Source organism: Mobula birostris, chromosome 15 (genome assembly GCF_030028105.1).
Source record: "Mobula birostris isolate sMobBir1 chromosome 15, sMobBir1.hap1, whole genome shotgun sequence".
NCBI classification, from domain to species: domain Eukaryota; kingdom Metazoa; phylum Chordata; class Chondrichthyes; order Myliobatiformes; family Myliobatidae; genus Mobula; species Mobula birostris.
In genome coordinates this window covers 40,274,443-40,298,961 of record NC_092384.1, presented here as the reverse complement: position 1 = coordinate 40,298,961, position 24,519 = coordinate 40,274,443, and the positions used below count along the sequence as shown (strand labels likewise).

Genomic DNA, 24,519 nt, shown 5'->3' with positions numbered 1-24,519 from the left:
CACTTCACACCCAAATAGAAGTTTTAGGATGTTGCAGGTTATGAAGAACAAGGTTAACTGCAGGGACAAAAATGGTGAGGGGAGTGAAGAAAGAAGAGGTTGGAGGACAGGAGATCTAGGATGAAGGAAAATAAAGTGTGCAGGAGCGAAGAAAAGTAGAGGGTGAAGGTGGGAACGTGAGAGAGAATGAGGGTATGGGAGGGAGATGGAAAGGAGAAATGGAACCAGAGGAAGGATATGTAATATAGGAAACTAAAAACAGACTGAAGCAGAATGTATTAGGAGTAGAAAAATGGATGAGCTGAATAGAAAAATCTTCCTATTCCATCATTTTTGACTGTATTAGCATTGACTTGCGAGGGGGGGACATAGAATCGGGAGATGTAGAGTCAGTATGGATAGAACTGAGAAACTGTAAGGGCAAAAAGACCCTAATGGGAGTTATCTACAGGCCCCCAAACAGTAGCCTGGATATGGGGTGCAAGTTAAATCAAGCGTTAAAATTGGCATGTCGCAAAGGTTGTTATGGGGGGATTTCAACATGCAGGTAGACTGGGAAAATCAGGTTGGTACTGGACCCCAAGAAAGGGAGTTCTGACGCATTGGTAATGCCTCAGAGATGGATTCTTAGAGCAGCTTGTATTAGAGCCTACCAGGGAGAAGGCAATTCTGGACTTAGTGTTGTGTAATGAGCCAGATTTGATAAGAGAACTTGAGGTAAAGGAGCCATTAGGAGGTTGTGACCATAATATGGTAAGTTTTAATCTACAATTTGAGAGGGAGAAGGGAAGATCGGAAGTGTCAGTATTACAGTTGAACAAAGGAGACTATGGACCCATGAGGGAGGAGCTAGCCAAAGTTGACTGGAAAGATACCCTAGCAGGGATGACAGTGGAACAACAATGGCAGGTATTTCTGAGAATAATACAGAAGGTGCAGGATCAGTTCATTCCAAAGAGGAAGAAAGATTCTAAGGGGAGTAAGGGACGACCGTGGATGACAAGGGAAGTCGAGGACAGTATGAAAATATAGAGAGGAAGTATAACATAGCAAGGATGAGTGGGAAGCCAGAGGCTTGGGAGACTTTTAAGGAGCAACAAAAGATAACTAAAAAGGCAATACAGGGGGAAAAGATGAGGTATGAAGGTAAGCTAGCCAAGAATATAAAGGAGGATAGTAAAAGCTTCTTTAGGTATGTGAAGAAGAAAAAATTAGTTAAGACCAAAGTTGGGCCCTTGAAGACAGAAATGGGTGAAATTATTATGGGGAACAAGGAATTGGCTGATGAGCTGAACAGATACTTTGGTTGTGTCTTCCCTAGTGAAGACAGATCCAATCTTCCAGATGTAATAGTGGCCAGAGGACCCAGGGTAACAGAGGAACTGAAGGAAATTTGCATTAGGCAGAAAATGGTGTTGGGTAAACTGAAGGGACTGAAGGCTGATAAATCCTGAGGGCCTGATGGTCTGCATCCCAGAGTACTCAAGGAGGTGGCTCTAGAAATTGTGGACGCATTGGTAATTATTTTCCAATGTTCTATAGATTCAGGATTGGTTCCTGTGGATTGGAGGGTAGCTAATGTTATCCCACTTTTTAAGAAAGGAGGGAGAGAGAGAAAACAGGCAGTTATAGACCAGTTAGTCTGACATCAGTGGGGGGGGGGGAGATGCTGGAGTCGATTATAAAAGATGAAATAGCGGCACATTTGGATAGCAGTAACAGGATCGGTCCGAGTCAGCATGGATTTACGAAGGGGAAATCATGCTTGACTAATCTTCTGGAATTTTTTGAGGATATAACTATCAAAATGAACATGGGGAAAGCCAGTGGATGTAGTGTACCTGGACTTTAAGAAAGCCTTTGATAAGGTCCCGCATAGGAGGTTAGTGGGCAAAATTAGAGCACATGGTATTGGGGGTTGGGTGCTGACATGGATAGAAAATTGGTACGCAGGTAGGAAACAAAGAGTAGGGATTAACGGGTCCTTTTCAGAATGGCAGGCAGTGACTAGTGGGGTACAGTAAGGCTCAGTGCTGGGACTGCAGCTGGTTACAATATACATTAATGATTTAGATGAAGGGATTAAAAGTAACATTAGCAAATTTGCAGATGACGCAAAGCTGGGTGACAGTGTGAAATGTGAGGAGGATGTTATGAAAATGCAGGGTGACTTGGACAGGTTGGGTGAGTGGGCAGATGCATGGCAGATGCAGTTTTGGTGGCAAGAACAGGAAGGCAGATTACTATCTGAATGGTGTTAAGTTAGGAAAAAGGGAAATACAACGAGATCTGGGTGTCCTTGTTCATCAGTCACTGAAAGCATGCAGGTACAGCAGGCAGTGAAGAAAGCTAATGGCATGTTGGCCTTCATAACAAGGGGAGTTGAGTTTAGGAGCAAAGAGGTCCTTCTCCAGTTGTAGAAGGCCCTGGTGAGACTCCACCTGGAGTATTGTGTGCAGTTTTGGTCTCCAAATTTGAAGAAGGACATTCTTGTTATGGAGTGAGTGCAGCGTTGGTTCACTGGGTTAATTCCAGGGATGGCGGGAATGTCATATATTGAAAGATTGGAGTTACTGGGCTTGTATACACTGGAGTTTAGAAGGATGAGAGGTGATCTGATTGAAACATATAAGATTATTAAGGGATTGGACACGCTAGAGTCAGGAACCATGTTCCCGATATTGGGGGAGTCTAGAACCAGAGGCCACAGCTTAAGAATAAGGGGTAGACCATTTAGAACGGAGTTGAGGAAAAACTTTTTCACACAGAGAGTTGTGGATCTGTGAAATGCTCTGCCTCAGAAGGCAGTGGAGGCCAATTTTCTGGATTCTTTCAAGAAAGAGTTAGATAGAGCTCTTAAAGATAGCGGAGTCAAGGGATATGGGCAGAAGGCAGGAACAGGGTACTGATTGTGGATGATCAGCCATGATCACAGTGAGTGGTGGTGCTGGCCCAAAGGGCCTACTCCTGCACCTATTGTCTATTGACTGTTCCCTCCCTCCTTCAGAGTTTTGCTAGTCATGTCAATCCATTTTTTTTTCTAATTGTAATTACCTCTTGTAATGAACTTGCCAATTCAGCAAAGATAAGGGTTAGCTTTATTTGTCACATGTGCATTGAAACACACAATGAAATGTGTCATTTGCGTCAGTGATTAACACAGTCCAAGGATGTGCTGGGCCAGCCCACAAGTGGTGCTATGCCTCTGGCATATTATAATATGACTACAACTTGTGAACTTCAACCAGTATGTCTTTGGAATGTAGGAGGAAACCAGAGCACCTGGAGGAAATCCTAATGCTAGCCGGAGCCACAAGTAAGAATCTATGGTAGCTGCCCACCCCATCCTGTACATACCTATGTAACAAAATGGTGTCATCAGACATCTTCCCCCATATAGACCAAGCGGCACACACTCCTCTGATCCCTGTACACTCCTCCTACACACATATACATTGGTCCCAGACAGATCACTCAACACAGACCAGTACAGATGAAATCCCCTAACATCACGCGTACTACAGCAAACACCCATATTGGATTCCTGGGCACCTACAGGCCAAGCAACACACATACCTTCTTACTCTGCCTGCTCCTCCGCTCGGTCCCTTGCGCCCGCGCGCTCCTCCCCTCAGTCTCTTACTCTGTGTAGTCATCCTTTTATTGCCCTATGTCATTATACCTGGGCCACAGGTAGCTCCCTCAATACAACAACTTCAAGTGATATCACCCCCACCTCCCAATCATCCCATCATCCTATATGTAACTATACAATAACATTGTCTCCCAGGCACTTTCCTCTCATACCAACTAGGCGGTACGCATTCCGTGTGACCCCACATACACTTCCATGCATTCCACATCCTCACCGCAACACCCTTCCATCCCGGCCCTAACATACCCAAATATACACCCCAACTAATCCAATGCACCATCCCAACCAATCAGGTGCTACAACCCTAATCCTAAGCATCACTTAACCCTAATCAACACCACCTTAACCTAAGCACATCCCCTAAGCATAAACGTCCCCACCAGCCCTAATCAGCACCCCTCAACCCAATACACCACCGTCGACCCCACTAGATACCCCCTGACTCCCAGCCCCTTCCACTTCCACCCCACATTCATAATTCAAACAAGCCCAAATCCGAAACCCCTCTCAGTTTCAGAGTCCAATGACACTAAATCTCCAATAATTAGATCAATAAACAGGAGGGATACTATTCTGACTGTCCACATAGCCTAGGCTGAATGAAGTTGAACCAGGAGGAGACAAATAGGTGCAATAATGTCTTGGTGAACATGTCTTCTTTACATTTTAATCACACGTTTTGCATGATAGAATCATGGAAATTATGCCATGGGAGGAGTTCCTTGGTTCATTTCAGGCAGCGAGTTCCACACTTCTGTTTTTGGATGAAAGTATCTTTCTCAACTAATTCTATTCCTTACATGTAATAATCTTAAACTTTTATTCTCAAATCATTGAGCTCTCTGCCAAGGGAAGTTGATCTTCCTGTTCCATCTTAATTTGCCTTGTTTTAAATACTTCAATGAAACTTTCCTTCAATCCCTTTTTGTTCCAAAGAAGAAAACACCAGCCTAGTCATTCTTTCACCCTTGCAACATCCTTGTAAATCTTGCTGTTTCTGGTGCTTTTTTATTCTTTTTGAATGCTGTCCCTTGCCCATTCTTAGTAGTCCTTTGGCATCCCTGGCAGTAATGTGCTTGATTAATGTTGCATACCATCCTTCCTTTTGCCAGCTTCCCTCTCTTGAAATTGTATACATATTACATGTTTTGCACATAAGCCTCACTACTATGCATTATTATCTACTAAAGTTCTGAACATCCTGTCTAGTAAGTCCTGAGAATGTCTTGACACCTAAAGTGCGTCGTAAGCCTGATAATAGGTTTTTTAACTTTTTAAACCATGCTTGTGAATTGCAAATATTTTGTGTTACTTGCAGGAGTTTGAATCAATACTTTTCAATTGTCAACATATTTTTGCCCTTCTTTCACTTGAATGTTATAAAGGCATTGTGCTACCCAGAGAGTTAAAATGGTCACCACTGAATAGAATAAGATATGGTGTGAACAGCTCTAACAGACAGTTGGAGATTGCCATCTATATTTGTAATTGATGGGCTGTTTACTTTTATAAGAATGTTAAGAAAGTATAATTTTGGAGATTAAAAACAACTTAATTGATGGAATGAATCTCCGGAATTGATCACCAGATGAATGAAACCAGCACGAATTCCATTTGATTGTAATGAGACAGAACAGGTCTACTTTATGTCATCTTCATTGGTATATAAAGCCTCAACAGTAGAAACTGTTATTTTTGGTGAAAAGAGATATTTGAAGGCCTAAATTGCAACAACAAAATAACTAAACAATAAGTCCTGGCTTTGAGAATGAAGACCTGGTATGAACTGTCAGAAACAATCACTTGCATGTTCCATGAGTCAGTATCAGTTACAGGGATGCAACACAACTGGCAAAGTAAAATATGGGCGTGATTGTGTGAACATAGAATGGTATAGCACTGAGCAGACCACTCACTCCATAATGTTGTGCTGATCATTATACTAATCTGTATTAAATGTCCTCTTGGTTATCATCTGTATCCCTCCCTACCCTTCATATTCATGTTTCCTCATATCTAAAGGTTTTTTGAATTCCACCAAACTTCCTGCTTCCACTACTAACCATGGTGACCCATTCCAGGCTCTACTATCACCTCCGTTTTCAAAAGTAAACTTGTTGCTCACGTTGCTTTTAAAGATCCTCCCTCTATCCTTAAAAAGCATGCCCACTGATATTTGACATTTCGACCCTGAGGGAAAGATTTTGACTGTACCTATCCATACCTTTTGTAATGTTAAAAATTTCTATCTGGTGTCCCTTTAGTCTCCAACACTCTTAAAGAGAACCACCCAAGTTTGTCCAATCTTTCCTTGTAGCTCAGACCCTGTAATTCAGGTAGCAACCTGGTAAGCTTCTTTTGCGCTCTCTAAACAGTCTCCACATTCTTCCTGTAATGAAATGACCAGAAACACACTTGGTACTCCAAGTACATTCTAACTAAAGCTTTATATGCAGTGGCATGCAAAAGTTTGGGCATCCCAGTCAAAATTTCTGTTACTGTGAATAGTTAGTGAGTATAAGATGAACTGATCTCCAAAAGTCATAAAGTTAAAGATGAAACATTCTTTTTAACATTTTAAGCAAGACTAGTGTATTATTTTTGTTTTATACAATTTTAGAGTGAAAAAAAGAAAGGAATACCGTGCAAAAGTTTGGGCACCCCTAGAGATTTGAGCTCTCAGATAACTTTTACCAAGATCTCAGACCTTAATTAGCTTGTTAGGGCTATGGCTTGTTTGCAGTCATTGTTAGAAAAGGCCAGGTGATACATGTGGCTTAATCTTCTGGATTAAGTTTACCATGAAAGACTTCATCAAACACTTGCCTCCTGTCCATGTAGATAATATCCACTGTCCAATCTTCATTAATTACTTCTGTCATCATCTGAAAATAAATCAAATTTGAAATTTGATGGATGTGACTTTCCCTGCACAAAGACATGTTGACAATTCTTCATAAATACATATTTTTGCAATTGTGAGTAAATCCTATCTTGAAAAACCTTCTCCAATAATTTTTCTACCACTGGTGTAAGGCCTACTGGCCTTTAAATACCTGGATTATTCCTGTTACCCTTTGGTCGAATCTTCTGAGGGTTTACAAACAAGTAATTTAAATGTAGATAAATGTAGGTTGGTTTGGAATCAGTTTCTTGAGGAACTTGCAATTTTGTGCCCTACCAGCACTCGTCCATAAATTTCTCAAAGTTAGGATTTCCCTGATGACATAATTTTAATGGGTATGTGTATTCTTTTGAAAGCCCACAAGGACTGTGTTGATATTTTAAAAAATTATTCTAATAGAAATATATCGAACAATGTATATGAAATGAGCTGTGGTTACATTTTTACCATGTACATGGTAGTTCATTAGCATATCAACAAGTGTTAGGGTAACTGTGATAATTAAAATTACAGATGGTAGGTATATAATTAACTATAACAGTAAATATATTGCTTTTGTTAAAAGCCTTGAGCTTTTATGTCTTTTTCTAGCCATAAATGATTTCTCTTCATTGCACACCTGAAAAGTTTGTTAATGCTCCAAATTAGTTTAGTTTTTGTTTAATATGTTCCAATTAATTTATCCTTATCAAGAGCTTCATTAATGATTATTAGTGAGATGAGCCATTTAAAATTTTGGAACTTAAGTTGATTTTCTGGATCATTAGGCGACATTCATTGAAGTTTTATATAAAGCTTTCTCTGAAAGGTTGTATTTGCAAAATATGTGCTTCATTTGATAATTTTAAGGTAAATTTTTAAAAAATATTGGACAGAGAATATTTTAAATTAAAACCTCCCATAAATTAAAACACAATTTTCCTAATATTATTCATCAATTTATTTAACAGTTAGCTTCCCCAGTTTATTACTAATTGAGCTTGGAGAAGCAAGTCACAGAGGACGTGCATGAACCGTTCCTAATTAAGAAAAAAATCTAAATAAGAACATATTTAAGAGCTCATACAGAAAATACGTACAGTAGGCATGAATTTTCTCATTCCAACCTATAGCAATGATTTCCATGCTAATTATTCCACTGAAAATTGAAATTACTTAATAATTAGGTTAGTGTACGTGAAAACTAACATAAAACAGAGAGGTTAATAGAAGTAAGCAGTGGAAAACCAATCTTTTTTTTCTTGTTTCCTTCTTTGAACTGGATTTATTTCTGAAATCTTCAAAATGCCTTTATCATATATTGAACACAAGTACAGGTTGTGGTTCAATTGCGTTATGTTAAACAATTTGGTTGCATAGGTAATCATTTGTTTACCTGCAAAAACAAGTCCCAGTTTAATAAAAAGTTTGAAGAGGGAAAATCAGTCTTGTTCCAAAAAAGAACTTTGATTTCAAGAATAAACTTATCGAAGCACTGATATAACATCTAAAATTGGATACATTTTGTGAGATAGTAAGGATGATTAAGGCATTCTGGATTGTATGTTCCAAGATTTTTTTGATTGAATTGTGAAAAATGGGAAACTTTTGAAACTGAGTATATTTTGTGTACTGATTTGAGATCAAAATGTTAAATATCTGAAAATTATATTCCAATGCCTACTTTTCTTTTTTTTTTCCTCCTCCAGTAGTATCTAGAAATTGAATTGAATTGACTTTATTTCTTTCATCCTTCACATCCGTGAGGAGTAAACATCTTTACGTTGCGGCTCCATCTAAATGTGCAATATGCAATCAAAGTAATTTATAATAAGTAGAACAATCAATGTAATACAGAATATACTCAAGTCAGTGTGAGTTCATCAGTCTGATGGCCTGGTGGAAGAAGCTGTCCCCACGCCTGTTGGGTCTGGCTTTTATGCTGCAGTACCACTTCCCGGATGGTAGCAGCTGTAATAGATTGTGGTTAGGACGGCTTGGGTCCCCAGTAATCCTACGGGCCCTTTTTACACACCTGTCCTTGTAAATATCCTGAATCATGGGAAGTTCACAACTACATATGTGCGGGGCTGTCCGCACCACTCTCTGTAGAGTCCTGTGATTAAGGGAGGTACGGTTCCCATACCAGGCAGTGATGCAACCAGTCAGGATGCTCTCAATTGTGCCCCTGTAGAAAATCTTAGGACTTGGGTGCTCATACCAAACTTTCTCAACCGTCTGAAGTGAAAGAGGTGCTGTTGTGCCTTTTTCACCACACAGCTGGTGTGTACAGACCACGTGAGGTCCTCGGTGATGTGGATGCCGAGGAACTTGAAGCTGTTTACCCTCTCAATCCCAGATCCATTGATGTCAATAGGGATTAGCCTGTCTCCATTCCTCCTGTAATCCACAACCAGCTCCTTTGTTTTTACGACATTGAGGGAGAGGTTGTTTTCTTGACACCACTGTGTTAGAGAGCTGACTTCTTCCCTGTAGGCCACCTCGTTATTGTTTGAGGTAAGACCAATCAATGTAGTGACATTGGCAAATCTAATTAGCAGATTGGAGCATAATATTATTATAGAAATCATATAGAGCCTGATAATGCTAGGAAGCTATGAACCAACTTTTATAGTTAAAAACCTGAAGTGATCGTAAGTGATCTTGATGATGGATCTTGTATAGATTCAACAGTAGTTTTATAAGACTGCAGGAAGACCAGTGGGTGAAATACAAAGATCATCTTTTGGTGGTGCATTGTCACATGGATCCTTTTTACTCTGTAATGATTAAAATGATTCTGACTATATTGCATTTTGCTCAAAGGAATTGATTTTACTATCATGAAGTGTGTTTTGGCAGTCTTCATACATCCTTTGAATATGCAGAAAATCTTACTTGTATTTGTTTTTGGGAACAAATAGAGTTGAAATACATTTTTTTATTTTGGCTACTGAAGTAGATAGCAAGTCTATTAAAACTATTGCAAAGTTTTTGAAGATGTCAGTTTATAATTTGTACATTATTTTACATATTTCTTCTATTTTGAATGGCTTGTTTCAAATGGCAGAATTCATTAATCATTTTAAAAATAACACTAAGCTTGACATAATTGTTTTACTACTGAGTTTGCATGTGAAAAGTATTCTTTTGATCAAGATGATTTATGTGTATGGGGGTCACAGAATCAACGTAAATGTCACTCAAATTTTCATTTCTATTGTTATTCAGACCAGCTAATTAAGGTACTGTACTTGAAAAAAAAATAGATATGAAATTACTGAACATTACTTGTATTCTGCAGATATTTTCTGATATAGTAATGATAGGTGTAATTCTGTAAAAGAAAAGTGCTTACAAAATTTCTTTAACCCTCCTCCTCTTCTTGGACACCCCGCTCTGGTTCTGTGCCTGCTCTGGATCTTTCCATCTCGAACTGCTGACAAGACATCAACTGTCTTGACTTTAGCACTCATCTCTCCTTACCCCCTTTGATCACACTGCCCTCCAATCTTTCCGTACCAATTCCAACCTTACCAGTACAGGGGTGCTTTTGTAGTGTGGCTCTGTAACCTCTGCCTTGCTGAGGCCAGGCGGCAACTCTTAAACACCTCCTCATACCCACCCCTTGAAGAGGACCCCACTCCGGACCATCAGTAAGCTGTCTCCGACACCATCACTGACCTCACTAACTCTGGAGAACTCCCATCCATTGCCACCAAACTCATAGTTCCCTTACCATGCACTATTCGCATCTGCCTCCTACCCAAGATTCAAAACTGGACCGTCTAGCTGGGCCTATTGTCTCTGCCTGTTCCTGCAGCACGTGAACACGTGTCCTCATTCCTTGATTCCATTTTCTCTCCCTTGGTTCAGTCCCTTCCCATCTACATCCATGACACTTCTCATGCTGTTGATCTCCGCAGTAACTTTCAATTCCCTGGCCCTGACTGCTCCATTTTCACTATGGATGTTCAGTCCCTATACACATCTATCGCCCACATCAAGATCTGCACTTCTTTCTTAACAAAATAACCAACCAGTTTCCTTCCACTACCATCCTCTTCTGTCTGGCAGAGCTGGTCCTCACTCTCAACAACTTTTTCTTCTTCTTTTCCCACTTTCTCCAGACTTAGGGTAGCCACATGCACCCACATGGGCCCCGACTATGCCTGCCACCTCGCTGGCTGCATAGAACACTCCATGTTCAAAGCCTTCCCTGAAAATACTCCCCAGCTTTTCCTCTGCAACATTGAGAACTGCATTGGTGCTGCTTCATGCACCCATGCTGAGCTCGTCAATTTCCACTTTCACTCTAGCTTCCACCCTGCCCTTAAATGCACTTGGTCCAATTCTGACCCTTCCCTCTCCTTTCTCAATCTCCCTGTCTCCATTTCTAGAGACAAAATGCCACCCAACCTCCTTTATAAACCTTACCAATTTTCACGGTTATCTTGACAATATCTCTTTCCACCTTATCTCCTCTAAAAATGCCACTCCCTGCTCTCAGTTCCTTCATCTCCACCGTATCTGTTCCCAGGATGCGATTTTCCATTCCAAGGTGTCAGAGATGTCCTATTATTTCAAAGAACCAGGTTTCCCTTCCTCCACTATTGAAGCTGTCCTCACCCGCATCTTCTCCACTTTCCCAACATTGCACTCACTCCATCTTCCGGCCACCTTAACAGTGATACGAGTTCCTCTTGTCCTTATCTACCACCCATGTGCTTTGCATCCAACATATCGTTCTCTGCAACTTCTGCCATCTCCAAAGGGATCCTACCATGAGACATATCTTTATATCCCCCTGTTCTCCACTTTCTGCAGGGATCACTTCCTCTGTGATTCCCTTGTCCATTTGTTCTTCCTGACACTTAGCCCTGCAAGAGGACTAAGTGCTACACCTGCCCATTCACCTCCTCCCTCACCTCCATTCAGGGCCTCAAACGGTTCTTCTAAGTGAGACAAAACTTCATCTGCGAATCTGCTGGGGTAGTTTATTGTGTCCGGTGCTCCCAATGCAGCCTCCTCTACACTACTGAGAACCATAGTAAGTTGGGAGACTATTCTGTCGAGCACCTCCACTCTATCCACCAAAAGTGGCAGCTCCCAATGGCTAAACATTTTAATTCTGATTCCCATTCCAGTTCCAACACCTCCATGGCCTCCTCTTGTGCCAAGATGAGGCTACCCTATTCCATCTGGGTAGCCTCCAACCAGATGGCATGAATATCAATTTCTCCTTCCAGTAAAAATAATTCCTTTCCCCTCTTAATCTATTCCCCACTCTGGCCTTTGACCTCTTCTCACCTACCTATGACTTCCCGCTGGGTCCCCTCCTCTTTCTCTTTCTCTTCTTTTCCTTCTCCTATGTTCACTATCCTCTCCTATCAGATTCCTTCTTCTCCTGCCCTCCAGCAGGATATTAGAGGTAGCTAGCTTTCTTTTACACATAAAGTGGTAAGTGCATGACGTAGTCTGCCAGGGATGGGTAGATATATTAAGGACAAGATAGATACATGGTTGGAACAAAAATTGAGGCCTCTTTGGGAGGAATGGGTTACATTAACCTTGCAGTGGGTTAAATGATCAGCACAACATTATGGGCAAAAAGGCCTGTGCTGTACTGTTCTATGTTCAAAAACTACCCATTAAAGTAGTTAGTTAATTTGGCAATTTTGCTACAAATTAATGAAGAAGCACTTTGGTTGAGTTCTAAGGGAAGCTAGTAGACAAAATATGACAGATGATTTTTAAAGATTACCTTCTTAGTTATAATTGTTAGTAGCTCCAGGTCTAATTCATTTGACAACCACACACTCAATGGCTTAAATGACCCCTTTATGTTCTTCATTTTTTTTTTACAAAAATCTTGTTTTACAAGGTTTTCATGGGTGAATCACTTTGAATATTAAGAACTTTTGATTTCTAATACCTACTGTAGCGTTGAATCAAAATATAAGCAGAAACATGGACAAAACATCTGTCTGTCTCAGTGTTCATTTAACATGAGCAAATAAACATTCGATTTATTTATTCTGTCCCATTCTTTCAAAACTGTAAAACATCTGTCAGTAATTTGTTTTAAATGGGGAAAAAAGATGTAGTTCCATGAGTTACTTGCTGTCTTGCATTTTTTAAAAATTTGGGAACCTTGTACTGTTTTAAATCTCATGAATAATTACATTTGTATTTATGTTATAAAGAAAATTATCAGCACAGATGAGATAATGTATGTGAAGACCAGCTTGCTCATTATATTTTCATGGTCTTCCTGCTCTGTCATATTTATGGTACAGTACAAATTTTAAATCATCATAATCTGTTCAGTTTATATGGAGATGCAGAAGAGATTTGTTTTAGTCAATATAAATATATCAGTTTTAATATTGATTTAAAATGATATTACTGCCCATAATTCACAAATATAGTTGACTTTGTAATCCATCTTTATTTTAATAAACTGTTCTGTTTTGTCTTGTCTTACATAGGCGTATTGACGATGATAAGGGAAGGACTCATGAGTTGGAATATTCTGCTATAAAATGCATGCGTGGAATTCTTTACTGCTACATGCGTCAAGCTGATAAGGTAACCCCAATGTGTGGGCATCAGTATTTACCTTTTACTTAAGTTTCATTTATTTGCAGTCCTTTCAGATACTTTTAAAGGCTTGTAATATCCAGAAGATCCCACCAATTTGCAAAGTAAAATTGAATTCCCTTTTACTATCAGTGAGTAGTCTTTGATTGTGGGTGTTGTGACAAGACAAGGGCTAAGATAATGTGCAGGCAGGGATAGTGAACAGATAGAGTGCAGTCAACCCAGGAAAAAGAAGTCTTTGAAGAACTTTGCTTCCCTTTTGCACAACAGTGGACTGGAGCCATTTGATTAGAGCCAAGCTAAGGACGCAAGCAAAGGATGCAAGCCACACACCAGTTATTGGATAATTATTTTAATGTATCATTGGCTGTTAGTGTTGTAGTTTGTATTGGCTATTAATGCCTATATCATTGTAGTGAGATTGATGTTTGATGATACACATGAGGAATCTGAACATTTACAAGGTTATATATTGATCAATATCTGTATCCACTAGTCAATTTTTGTAGAAAAATGTATTTCTTTGTCCAACTATGAACTAGGACCAGGACCATGTTGTTCTCCTTTATAAGGAGTTCTATCACAAGAAATAAACATCCATTATGAAGGACTTCCATCATCTGGACCATGCTCAGTTCTTGCTACTACTGTCGCTGGGGCCAGGGGTGTGGTTGCAGGTACAGGAGCCCCAGGTTCTCTATCAGCATGTTCAGTAACAGTTATTATCCTACAACCATCAGGCTCCTGCACCAACATAGATAACTTCACTCACCTCGGTCAAACTGACTCCACAGCCTATAGACTCACTTTCAGGGACGCTACAACTATATGATCTCTACGTTATACATTTACTTTTTTTATTATTTGCATTTGTCTGTTATTTATTGGTTGTTGTTTGTCTTTGTTATTCATACTTTTTTAAGAAATTCTATTGTATTTCTTTTGTTCCTGTAAATACATGCAAGGAAATGAATCAAGGTAGTATATGTTGAGGTAAGACCATAAGTGGACATAAGAGCAGAATTAGGCAATCTAGCCCATCAAGTCTGATCTGCCATTCAATCATGGCTCAACCCCAGTTCCCAGCCTTCTCCCCCGACCTTTGATGCCATGTCCAATCAAGAACTTATCAATCTCTGCCTTAAATACACCGAACAACCTGGCCTCCACAGCTGCATGTGACAGCAAGATACGTGCACTTTGAAATTAAATTTACTTTGAACTTTGTGCACAAGTAAATAAAGCTTGTTTGAGGAATGAGAGCAAGTTTTCAGAGTCCAGTTATTGGCAACGGCAGCTGATCATGTTACAGTAAAGATGTGAATGCACTGATGAGGCTGCAGACATCTACATAGATTTTGGTGGGAATGCAAATTGTATTTATGATTGGATAACTTACTGTAATTTTCTTTGGATACCAATACTTAATTGTGATATATAAAATTATGAAGGGCTTAAGCAAACAAAATTAAAAGGACCCATTGCCCATTGAGGAAAGGGAAAAGGCCAGGGGGCATAGATAGGAAGCAATTCATAGAGAAGTTAGGGTGTAGAACTTACTGCTTGAAAGGGTGGTGATACTGGAAAGCATATGTTGTATGATGTATAACTGATGATTTTCTTTTCTCTAAACAAGTGCACCTCATTTAAACTATGTACAGGTATTATTAATCTTTTTTTCATAAATCTGCCTAGTAAAGTGGAATTAGTAGCAATCTTGGAAAATCTGTCCTCTGAACTAATGGAAACAATTGAGGAAAGCATGGCAAAAACATTTTTTTTCCCTATTTAGGAAATTAGTTATATAGCGTCTTTCACAATAACAGGTCTTCGCAAAGTGCTGTTCAGTTAGTAAAGTGTTTGATGCGTAATCACAATTATAATGTGGGGAATTATGCCAGATGTTAACCTGTGATCCACACCCAAATCTGATAAATGACACCCACGCTCTGGATACTTTCTGCGCGCATTCCATCCAAACCACTTCTGATCTGCAAACTTGCACTTGTGTCAGATATCTTCCTGAACCGGTTTAACCACTGTATCCAAATTGGGCTGTGATCCTTCATTTCTTATCTTCCATCTAAAAAGAATAGAGGATATCAGAAAGAAAGGAATAGATGAATGAAAATAGAGGCGAGAAAGAAAGGAAACCAAGCTGAAGAGGGAAAGATAAAAAGAAATAGAGAAGTTGTGAAATAAAGCTAATCAAAACTTGTGAGGAGCAGCAGTGTTCTGCGGACAGTGTCATTGTGAATTAATTCGACAAATGTGATAGATATCTCACAAATAGACCACACATCCTATGCTTACAGATGTAGTTTTCTCTCATTAATTGTTAAACACCTCAAGAATGTGAATGAGATAAGTGTCAATCAATTACATATATATGTGACCATTGTAGGCATTGAGTCACACACTGCTTGTTCCAGGCAGATTCATTGCTTGGTACGTTCTCAAGCTAATAATTTTGAGTAGGAAAAAATATGTCTTTATTGTAGTGTCTGTTCTTGGTATGATTAAATTAGTAAGATACTCCATCACAGAGAAATGAAAACTAAAGCAGCCTGTGAATTATAGTTCTGTAAATGCTTAATAATGTGAAATATAAGGTATATTGATTGCGATAATAAAAAATGGCTAATATCTAAGGTTTTATAATGGAAGTGGTAATATTAAAGATAAAGAAGATAATAAAAAGATTGAAACAGGAGGAATTCTGCAGGTGCTGGAAATTCAAGCAACACTCATCAAAGTTGCTGGTGAACGCAGCAGGCCAGGCAGCATCTCTAGGAAGAGGTACAGTCGACGTTTCGTGCCGAGACCCTTTGTCAGGACTAACTGAAGGAAGAGTTAGTAAGAGATTTGAAAGTGGGAGGGGGAGGGGGAGATCCGAAATGATAGGAGAAGACAGGAGGGGGAGGGATGGAGCCAAGAGCTGGACAGGTGATTGGCAAAAGGGATATGAGAGGATCATGGGACAGGAGGCCCAGGGAGAAGGAAAAGGGGGGTGGGGAAACCCAGAGGATGGGCAAGGGGTGTAGTCAGAGGGACAGAGGGAGAAAAAAGGAGAGAGAGAGAAAGAATGTGTGTATATAAATAAATAACGGATGGAGTACAAGGGGGAGGTGGGGCATTAGCGGAAGTTAAAGAAGTCAATTTTCATGCCATCAGGTTGGAGGCTACCCAGACGGAATATAAGGTGTTGTTCCTCCAACTTGAGTGTGGCTTCATCTTTACAGCAGAGGAGGCCATGGATAGACATATCAGAATGGGAATGGGATGTGGAATTAAAATGTGTGGCCACTGGGAGATCCTGCTTTCTCTGGCGGACAGAGCGTAGGTGCTAATAAAAAGATTGAGTCAAGATTCACAGCGAATAGCACACGTGACTTGTGGCGAGGGCTGCATACAGTGGCACGCAAAAGTTTGGGCACCCCGGTCAAAATTTCTGTTACTGTGAATAGTTAAGTGAGTAGAAGATGAACTGATCTCCAAAAGTCATAAAGTTAAAGATGAAACATCCTTTTCAATATTTGAAGCAAGACTAGTGTATTTTTTTTTGTTTTGTACAATTTTAGAGTGAAAAAAAGGAAAGGAGCAGCATGCAAAAGTTTGGGCACCCCAAGAGATTTGAGCTCTCTGATAACTTTTATCAAGGTCTCAGACCTTAATTAGCTTGTTAGGGCTATGGTTTGTTCACAGTCATCGTTAGGAAAGGCCAGGTGATGCCAATTTCAAAGTTTTATAAATACCCTGACTCCTCAAACCTTGTCCCAACAATCAGCAGCCATGGGCTCCTCTAAGCAGCTGCCTAGCACTCTGAAAATTAAAATAAATGATGCCCACAAAGCAGGAGAAGGCTATAAGAAGATAGCAAAGTGTTTTGAGGTAGCCGTTTCCTCAGTTCGTAATGTAATTAAGAAATGGCAGTTAACAGGAACGGTGGAGGTCAAGTTGAGGTCTGAAAGACCAAGAAAACTTTCTGAGAGAACTGCTCGTAGGATTGCGAGAAAGGCAAATCAAAACCCCCGTTTGACTGCAAAGGATCTTCAGGAAGGTTTAGCAGACTCTGGAGTGGTGGTGCACTGTTCTACTGTGCAGCAACACCTGCACAAATATGAGAGGGTAAACAGCTTTAAGTTCCTTGGCATCCACATCACCGAGGACCTCACGTGGTGTATGCACACCAGCTGTGTGGTGAAAAAGGCACAACAGTGCCTCTTTCACCTCAGACGGTTGAAGAAGTTTGGTATGGGCCCCCAAATCCTAAGAACTTTCTACAGGGGCACAATTGAGAGCATCCTGACTGGCTGCATCACTGCCTGGTATGGGAACTGTACCTCCCTGAACTGCAGGATTTTGCAGAGAGTGGTGCGTACAGTCCAGCGTATCTGTAGTTGTGAACTTCCCATGATTCAGGACATTACAGAGACAGGTGTGTAAAAAGGGCCTGGAGGATCATTGGGGACCCGAGTCAACCCAACCACAAATTGTTCCAGCTGCTACCATCTGGGAAACAGTACCACAGCATAAAAGCCAGGACCAACAGGCTCTGGGACAGCTTCTTCCACCAGGCCATCAGACTGATGAACTCACGCTGATTTGTGTGTACTCTATATTACATTGACTGTTCTATTTATTGTAAATTATTATAAATTGCTATCATTGTATATTGCACATTTAGACGGAGATGTAGCATAAAGATTTTTATTCATGTATGTGAAGGACGTAAGAAATAAAAACTATTCAAATCCATTTAAGTACAGTAGTATTGGAATTAATTCTGTAGAGGTCTTTGAGACTTTTAGGATATAGAGTTAATCTTGAAACAGCCAAATGTTTCTCCAGAAACCATTAACACAAAAGAATTCATTGCTGTTGATGTGTCATTTGCTGAACAATGACATTTTGATGTAAGGAACAGGATTAGTAAATTGTAGGCATGTTATTGTTACCCGCAGGTTCGGCCAGCATGCGTTTGTCTAGGGGGAAGAGAGCCTCTGGCCCAGCCAAACTGAGAAATCTCATTTGTGTGGATGTTACGTGATATGTTGCCTGGTTACAATACCGAACCGCAGAATATCAGACAGTACACCATATGCAATTAAATGATTGAACTTTATAAATCTTAATCTGATTATAGGGTTAATAAAGAAAATAGAAAGAAAAGAGGCCCATTTTAATGAAACAGTCTGATGTGCACCTTGGAGCTCACGGATTCGTCCATTCGTTCCCCATCGACTGTCTCAGAGTGTTGCTGGCCACCAGCCCCACGCTCCAAGTCCACTGCGTCCGCTGGTCTACTAACTCTTTTCTTTCGCATCTTCTCTCTTCATCTCTTGCCAACAAAAGACTGCGAAATCCCTGCTCCCATACCCACAAGAAAAAACAACATGCCTCTCATTGGATAGCACACATTCCAAAGCCCTCATTATCTCTAGTCATAACCCAAACATTGCTGCTACAGAGAAACCATTGCCTTAGCATTGAAACATTACAGAGAGGCCATTACATTAGCAGTAAAACCTTACAATGCGTTACACTATGTTGGCACCAGAAGCTTGTGACACTTGTGTGCTGCCCCAGGAATCCTCAGATTGTGTTGGCCATCGACACAAACGATGCATTTCACAATATGGTTTGATGTACATATGACAAATACAGTCTTATTTTTTGAATTATGGTTCACCTTCCAAGATTTGTGCAGTCACTATACCTACAATGTTACAAAACAGTTAACAGTACATATTGTTTGCATTTACTTTCCTTTGTCAAATTTCATTTTCACAGCAGACTTTCTTCCACCTGTTTGAACAGTTATAATTAGTGCCAGATCTCTCACCATGGAGGTGCTGCAAGCAAGGTGTAAAGATATTGTTTTGTTATAAACAAGATAACTTCAACTATAACATTCTGAATGTGCGAATGTTAGGAAGTGACCAATTCTGACCACCTAGTCCTGATATTCAAAGGCATTACCATTGCCAATTTCCCATAAACTATACCCTGGGTGTCACTACGGATAGTAAACTCATTCGTCCCAGTCGCATTAATGTCATGGCTCCAGGAGCATCCGGCAGAAACTAACGCCTTCTGACACAGAAAAACTTTTTTGTCATCCTTAAGACATATTATGAGTGTATTGAGTACTCTCCATTTTCTTGAGTGTTGTCCACCAGCACTCTTTTTTCCTTTTTTTAAAATTATCAAATGCGATAGAGCTACAGAAAAAAAAACCATCAACAAAATGGAGATTTATACAGTGCAAAACAAACAAGTCCAATATATAATACATAACAATAAAAAAAGCACCCAAAATAATATCATGTAAGATTAGTATCTACCCTAACCTCCCACTGAAAAAAAACCCCAGGCCAATCATTTCTGTGTATAAAAATTTTTTTTTTAAAAGTTGAAGATCATCCAAAATAAGGAAACCCAGTTAAATGGGACACCTAACCACCTAAACACTCATTCCCTTCACCAGTAGTTCACCCTAGTTGCAGAGTTCTCAATTAACAAAATGCACTGCAGTTACTTGCCAGATTTATCTGTGACTTCTACAGTAAGAAAGGTGAGGACAAACTGGTGCTTGGAAAACTGCTCATTCCAGTTTTCCCTCTGAGTTCAAACATGATGGGGATGTGAGAAAGGGACAAAGGGATCATTATAGTTTAATGTTATTGGGATCCTGGAGTAAGTTCTGGAACAAGAAGATTACACTAAGAGCCAACAGCCTAAACCAAGCTAGAGCCAATTTACGTGCAGAGTAAATTGAGTATTAAGAGTATTAGTTGAGCAGTCACAGCCAAGAGTAATGGAAAGATAGAGAGTAAAGAAGGATGAAGTAAAATCAAGATAAGGAATAGGTGTGCCTGACATGAGCAGAAATGAAGTCTTTAGAACTGTCAGCCACAGAAGGCTGTGTATGATTCATCATTGTATTTTGGATGTTAAAAGGTAATGGATAGTAAATACTCCAATCACAGCTTTTATTGTTTTCTTAGATATGCAAATTCTGTTGTTGGAATGGAAAGTAGTATTCATGCTTTTCATTTAAGAAAAAATTATAAAGTATGAAAGAGCTTTAAATATATAATGACACACCAGATGGCCTATCATCAATTCTACTACAGGTAAAACCATGTGGCCCTGTATACATTTATTGAAAACAAGTTTGTCATGTTATTTTATAACCAGTTAGATTGAAAGAAGGGGATCCTGCATTAACGTACATTTTCAGAAATACTGTAGTTCAATAAGGTTCAATTGCAGATTACTTGTTAGAAAATTACTGCATTATATTATGCAAGACAATGTAATAAAATAGCCAAGAGGAGATAATTTTGCAATTACCACACATGAAGTCTTTAATTTCAGCGTGTTCTGTATCTTGATTTTTTCTGCTTTCGCTATTACATTGCTCTTTCATTTCTAAATGGTTTCTACTTCATTTGGAAATTATGGCATTCTCTTTCTGTAAATTCCTTTGTCGTGCATTGTCACATTCCTAAACGAAGGATTCTATGAACACAGTTATACATCTGGAAATGCCACCTATTCTTCAATAATCAAATGGCTTGCTGCTGCCACCAACTATATCTTTTTGCCTTCATGAATAACCTCTTCAACCAACGCACATAAAATGCTGGAGGAACTCAGCAGGCCAGGCAGCATCTATAGAAAAGAGTACCTTCGACGTTTCATGCCGAGACCCTTCAGCATGACTGGAGAAAAATGATGAATAGATTTAAAAGCTGGGGGAAGGGGAGAGAGAAACAAAGTGATAGGTGAAACTAGGAGGTGGAGGGGTGAAATAAAGAGCTGGAAAGTTGATTGGTGAAAGAGATACAGAGCTTTAGAAGGGTGAGTCTAATAGGAGAGGACAGAAGGCCATGGAAGAAAGAACAGGGAAAAGTGGCACCAGAGGAATGCGATGGTCAGGCAAGGAGATAGTGTGAGAGGGAAACTCACCCTTTTTTCTCTTCCATGGCCTTCTTTCCTCTTCTGTTAGATTTCCCCTTCTCCAGCCCAGTATCTCTTTCACCATCAACTTCCCTAGTCTTTACTTCATCGCAGCCCCCCCCCCCCCCGCCACCAGGTTTCACCTGTACTCTGACTCCTCACCTTTTCTCTCCAGGCCTGCTGAAGGGTCTTGGTCCGAAACGACGACTGTACTCTTGCATAGGTATTGCCTGGCCTACTGAGTTTCTCCAGCATTTTGTGTATGTCGCTTGGATTTCCAGCATCTTCAGATTTTCTCTTGTTTGAATAATCTCTTGTTTTGCAGTGAAGTACGATTGCTTACAATTTTATTAGCCTGAATCTGGAGCCTTGCCTTCATCATCATAGATACTTGGATCTAAATAAAAAACACACTTGTTTGATTTTTATGCTATTTTAGCACATGTGAGTTGTAGGAGGGTGGATCTGGTATGATGTTGGTTACGTTAATAAAGCCAGTGGTGCTTGCTTAGGGATTGTAAGGATTTGTGATTTACAACTGTTACAGGGCTGGGAAGAATAGAGAGTAGTTTGGATGAGGAAAGCATTGCGAATGTGGAGTTGTAATGACTATTTAAAGGTTGAGTTTTGACCTGAAAAGACTGAGGATATTGTAGATGGCATTTCACAAAAATCGAGCAGCGAGTATTCGAGTAATTGGTATGGATTTGAAAATTTGGATTGTAGTCTGGGCAGTATACTATGTTGAGAGTTAATATTTAAGATTTGAGCCTGGAAATGGTGAGGACTTTTATAAGATTTTGGCTGCCATTCTTCTAAGTGGTTCAGTTTCTATATAACTGACTGCTACGCTTTGAGTTTGAAGAGGTCAGATTTTCCAAATCCAGTAATCCTTGAAGCTGCTTTTCAATGAGAGAGATTGAAGTCAAAAACGGTAGTTTCCTTAAGATATCAAAAAGTCTCCTCTCATGATATTTTGCAACCAAGACATGCACCAAATTAATTTTTATGATGTTCAGTGGATGAACTTAATTCATAAATAATTTACTCAGTGAAAGAAGTAGGTGAAAAGTTGCTTTTGTAAATAAATAACTCACCTAGTAACTTATGTACTTGTTCATCTATTGTAAAGTAGGCTTCTTTCACTTTAAACCTAAAGCAAAACTTACTGTGATGCTCATTCACTTTTAAAGCCACAGAGGGATCTTTTGAAGTCCTTCCTTGAAGCAAGTTACCAAACAGGATAGTTTCTCCCAAAGGACTTGTGATTCCTTGTGTAGAACACTCTGAAAGATTAACTTGCAGGTAGAGTCGGTGGTGAGGAAGGCAATGCAACGTTAGCATTCATTTCAAAAGGTCTAGAAAACAAGAGCAGGGATGTGATGCTGAAGCTTTATAAGGCACTGGTGAGGCCTCACCTTGAGTATTGTGAACAGTTTTGGGCTCCTTATCTAAGAAAAGATGTGCTGACGTTGGAGAGGGTTCAGAGGAGGTTTACAAGGATGATTCTGGGAATGAAAAGGTTATCATATGAGGAACGTGTAATGGCTCTGGACCTGTACTTGCTGGAATTTAGATAACTATTAGGAACTAATAGAGTTTAATATTACAGTAACAGTATTAATAGTGCTCCTATTTCTGTATTTCATTTAAATGCATACATTGTTATTCAGTTAAATGGTAGTTTGTCTTTATTATCACCTTTTAACTATTTCCATGAAACTGGCTAAATAATTGGGGCAGCCACTTAATTGGGTCAAAATGTGATGTGATGTTGTTCCTGATGTGTCCCAGTTAACTGGAATCTACTGTGTATGCTTCTTAATGTACAAAATCAAGCGTTTATGAAAGGATCTAAAATTTAAATTAGATTAGATTATGAGGACTCTCAGTCCTCATTTATTGTCATTTATAAATGCATGCATTAAGAAATGATACAATGTTCCTCCAGAGTGATAAACAAAAAAACAGGACAAACTAAAGACTAACACTGACAAGACCACATAATTATAACATATAGTTACAGCAGTGCAAAGCAATACCATAATTTGATAAAGAGCAGACCATGGGCACAGTAAAAAAAAAGTCTCGAAGTTTCGATCGACTCCCGATAGTCCCGATAGTAGGCGGTAAAGGGGAGAAACTCTCCCTGCCATAAACCCCCAGGCGCCGACTACTGCTGATGCATTGGAAGCACCCAACCACAGCCGACTCTGAGTCCGTCCGAAGACTTCGAGCCTCCGACCAGCCCCTCCTATACAGCCTCCCGAGCACCATCCTCTGCTGAGTGCTTCGATCCTGCCCCGGCCGCCGAGCAACAAGCAAAGCCGAGGACTCGGGGCCTTCTCCTCCGGAGATTCTGGATCACACAGTAGTAGCGGCAGCGAAGAAGGCATTTCAAAAGTTTCTCCAGATGTTCCTCTGTGCTCTCGCGTCTGCACGATACCCTACTTGACAGATAACAGATATTCACCAGAGTGGCCGCTGCGCGCTGCGTCATGCCGCTATCTCCTCCTCCTCCTTAATTCAAATTAACATGTTGACAACTGAAATATAACTTCTCTATAATTTCCAGATTCTTTAAGGTGATTTCTGACATTAATAAGCATTTTGATCACTTTGCATTTGATTGCTATATTGGGCATCTAAGCTCTTTTAGTTCTCCATGGTTTCTTCTTTCCTGCCTTTGATAAAATATATTTTCCATTTTCAGTTCTAAAGGTTGTAGCATGTTGCACAAAGTAAATCACTCACTCAAACTGTCTTATGTTCTGTTGTAATTTTGTGTGTTCATGAGCAACTTATTGCTCCTTTTACCTTGTTACTTCTGTCAATGTGAATACGGCATGCAGTTTATTCATTCACGTTATTGATATATATGTTGAAAAGTTCGAGTACCACTACAAATCCCTGGACAATGCTGTCTTCACAATACCAATCAGATTATCTTCCTTTCAGCTTTCTTTTCCCTTTGATTACCTGTCAGCATGTTTTATGAGATTTCATCCTTTACTGTTGTTTCTCAAATAATTTCTTATATGCAACTTTATAAAATACTTTTGGTAATCACAATATACAACATCTACATGTACTGTCTTATCCATCATATCACTGGTTTCTTGGGAGTGTGGGGGAGAAAGTCAGCCAGTTTAATCAACTTTTATCAATTTGTATTCAATCCAAGTGCTCATTTAATCAAATTGCTTTAAATAGGTGGAAAGTTTCAAGCACAACCCAAGTCCATCAAACTGCCTGCATTCTGTGTTCAATGTCCACACAGGTGACGAACTGCTATCTTACGATGACTACGGGCATCTTCAGGTAAGCTGATGCTAGCTCACAATTCCGATTCTTTTGACAAATAAATAAATATTGTTAGAGTATTTGCCCCAGCTGTAAGATAGTCGAC

At 39.7% G+C, this 24,519-nt stretch overlaps 1 protein-coding gene across 3 annotated transcripts in view; it reads left to right on the top strand.

Moving 5' to 3' along the window:
• The window catches only part of phkb (phosphorylase kinase, beta), a 274,547-nt gene that overhangs the window by 40,215 nt on the left and 209,813 nt on the right, over nt 1–24,519 (top strand). For all 3 annotated transcript variants that reach the window (XM_072279636.1, XM_072279637.1, XM_072279635.1), the window contains 2 exons: nt 13,031–13,130; nt 24,324–24,431. In XM_072279636.1, the coding sequence (XP_072135737.1) occupies nt 13,031–13,130; nt 24,324–24,431 (208 nt within the window). The remainder of the gene's footprint in view (nt 1–13,030; nt 13,131–24,323; nt 24,432–24,519) is intronic.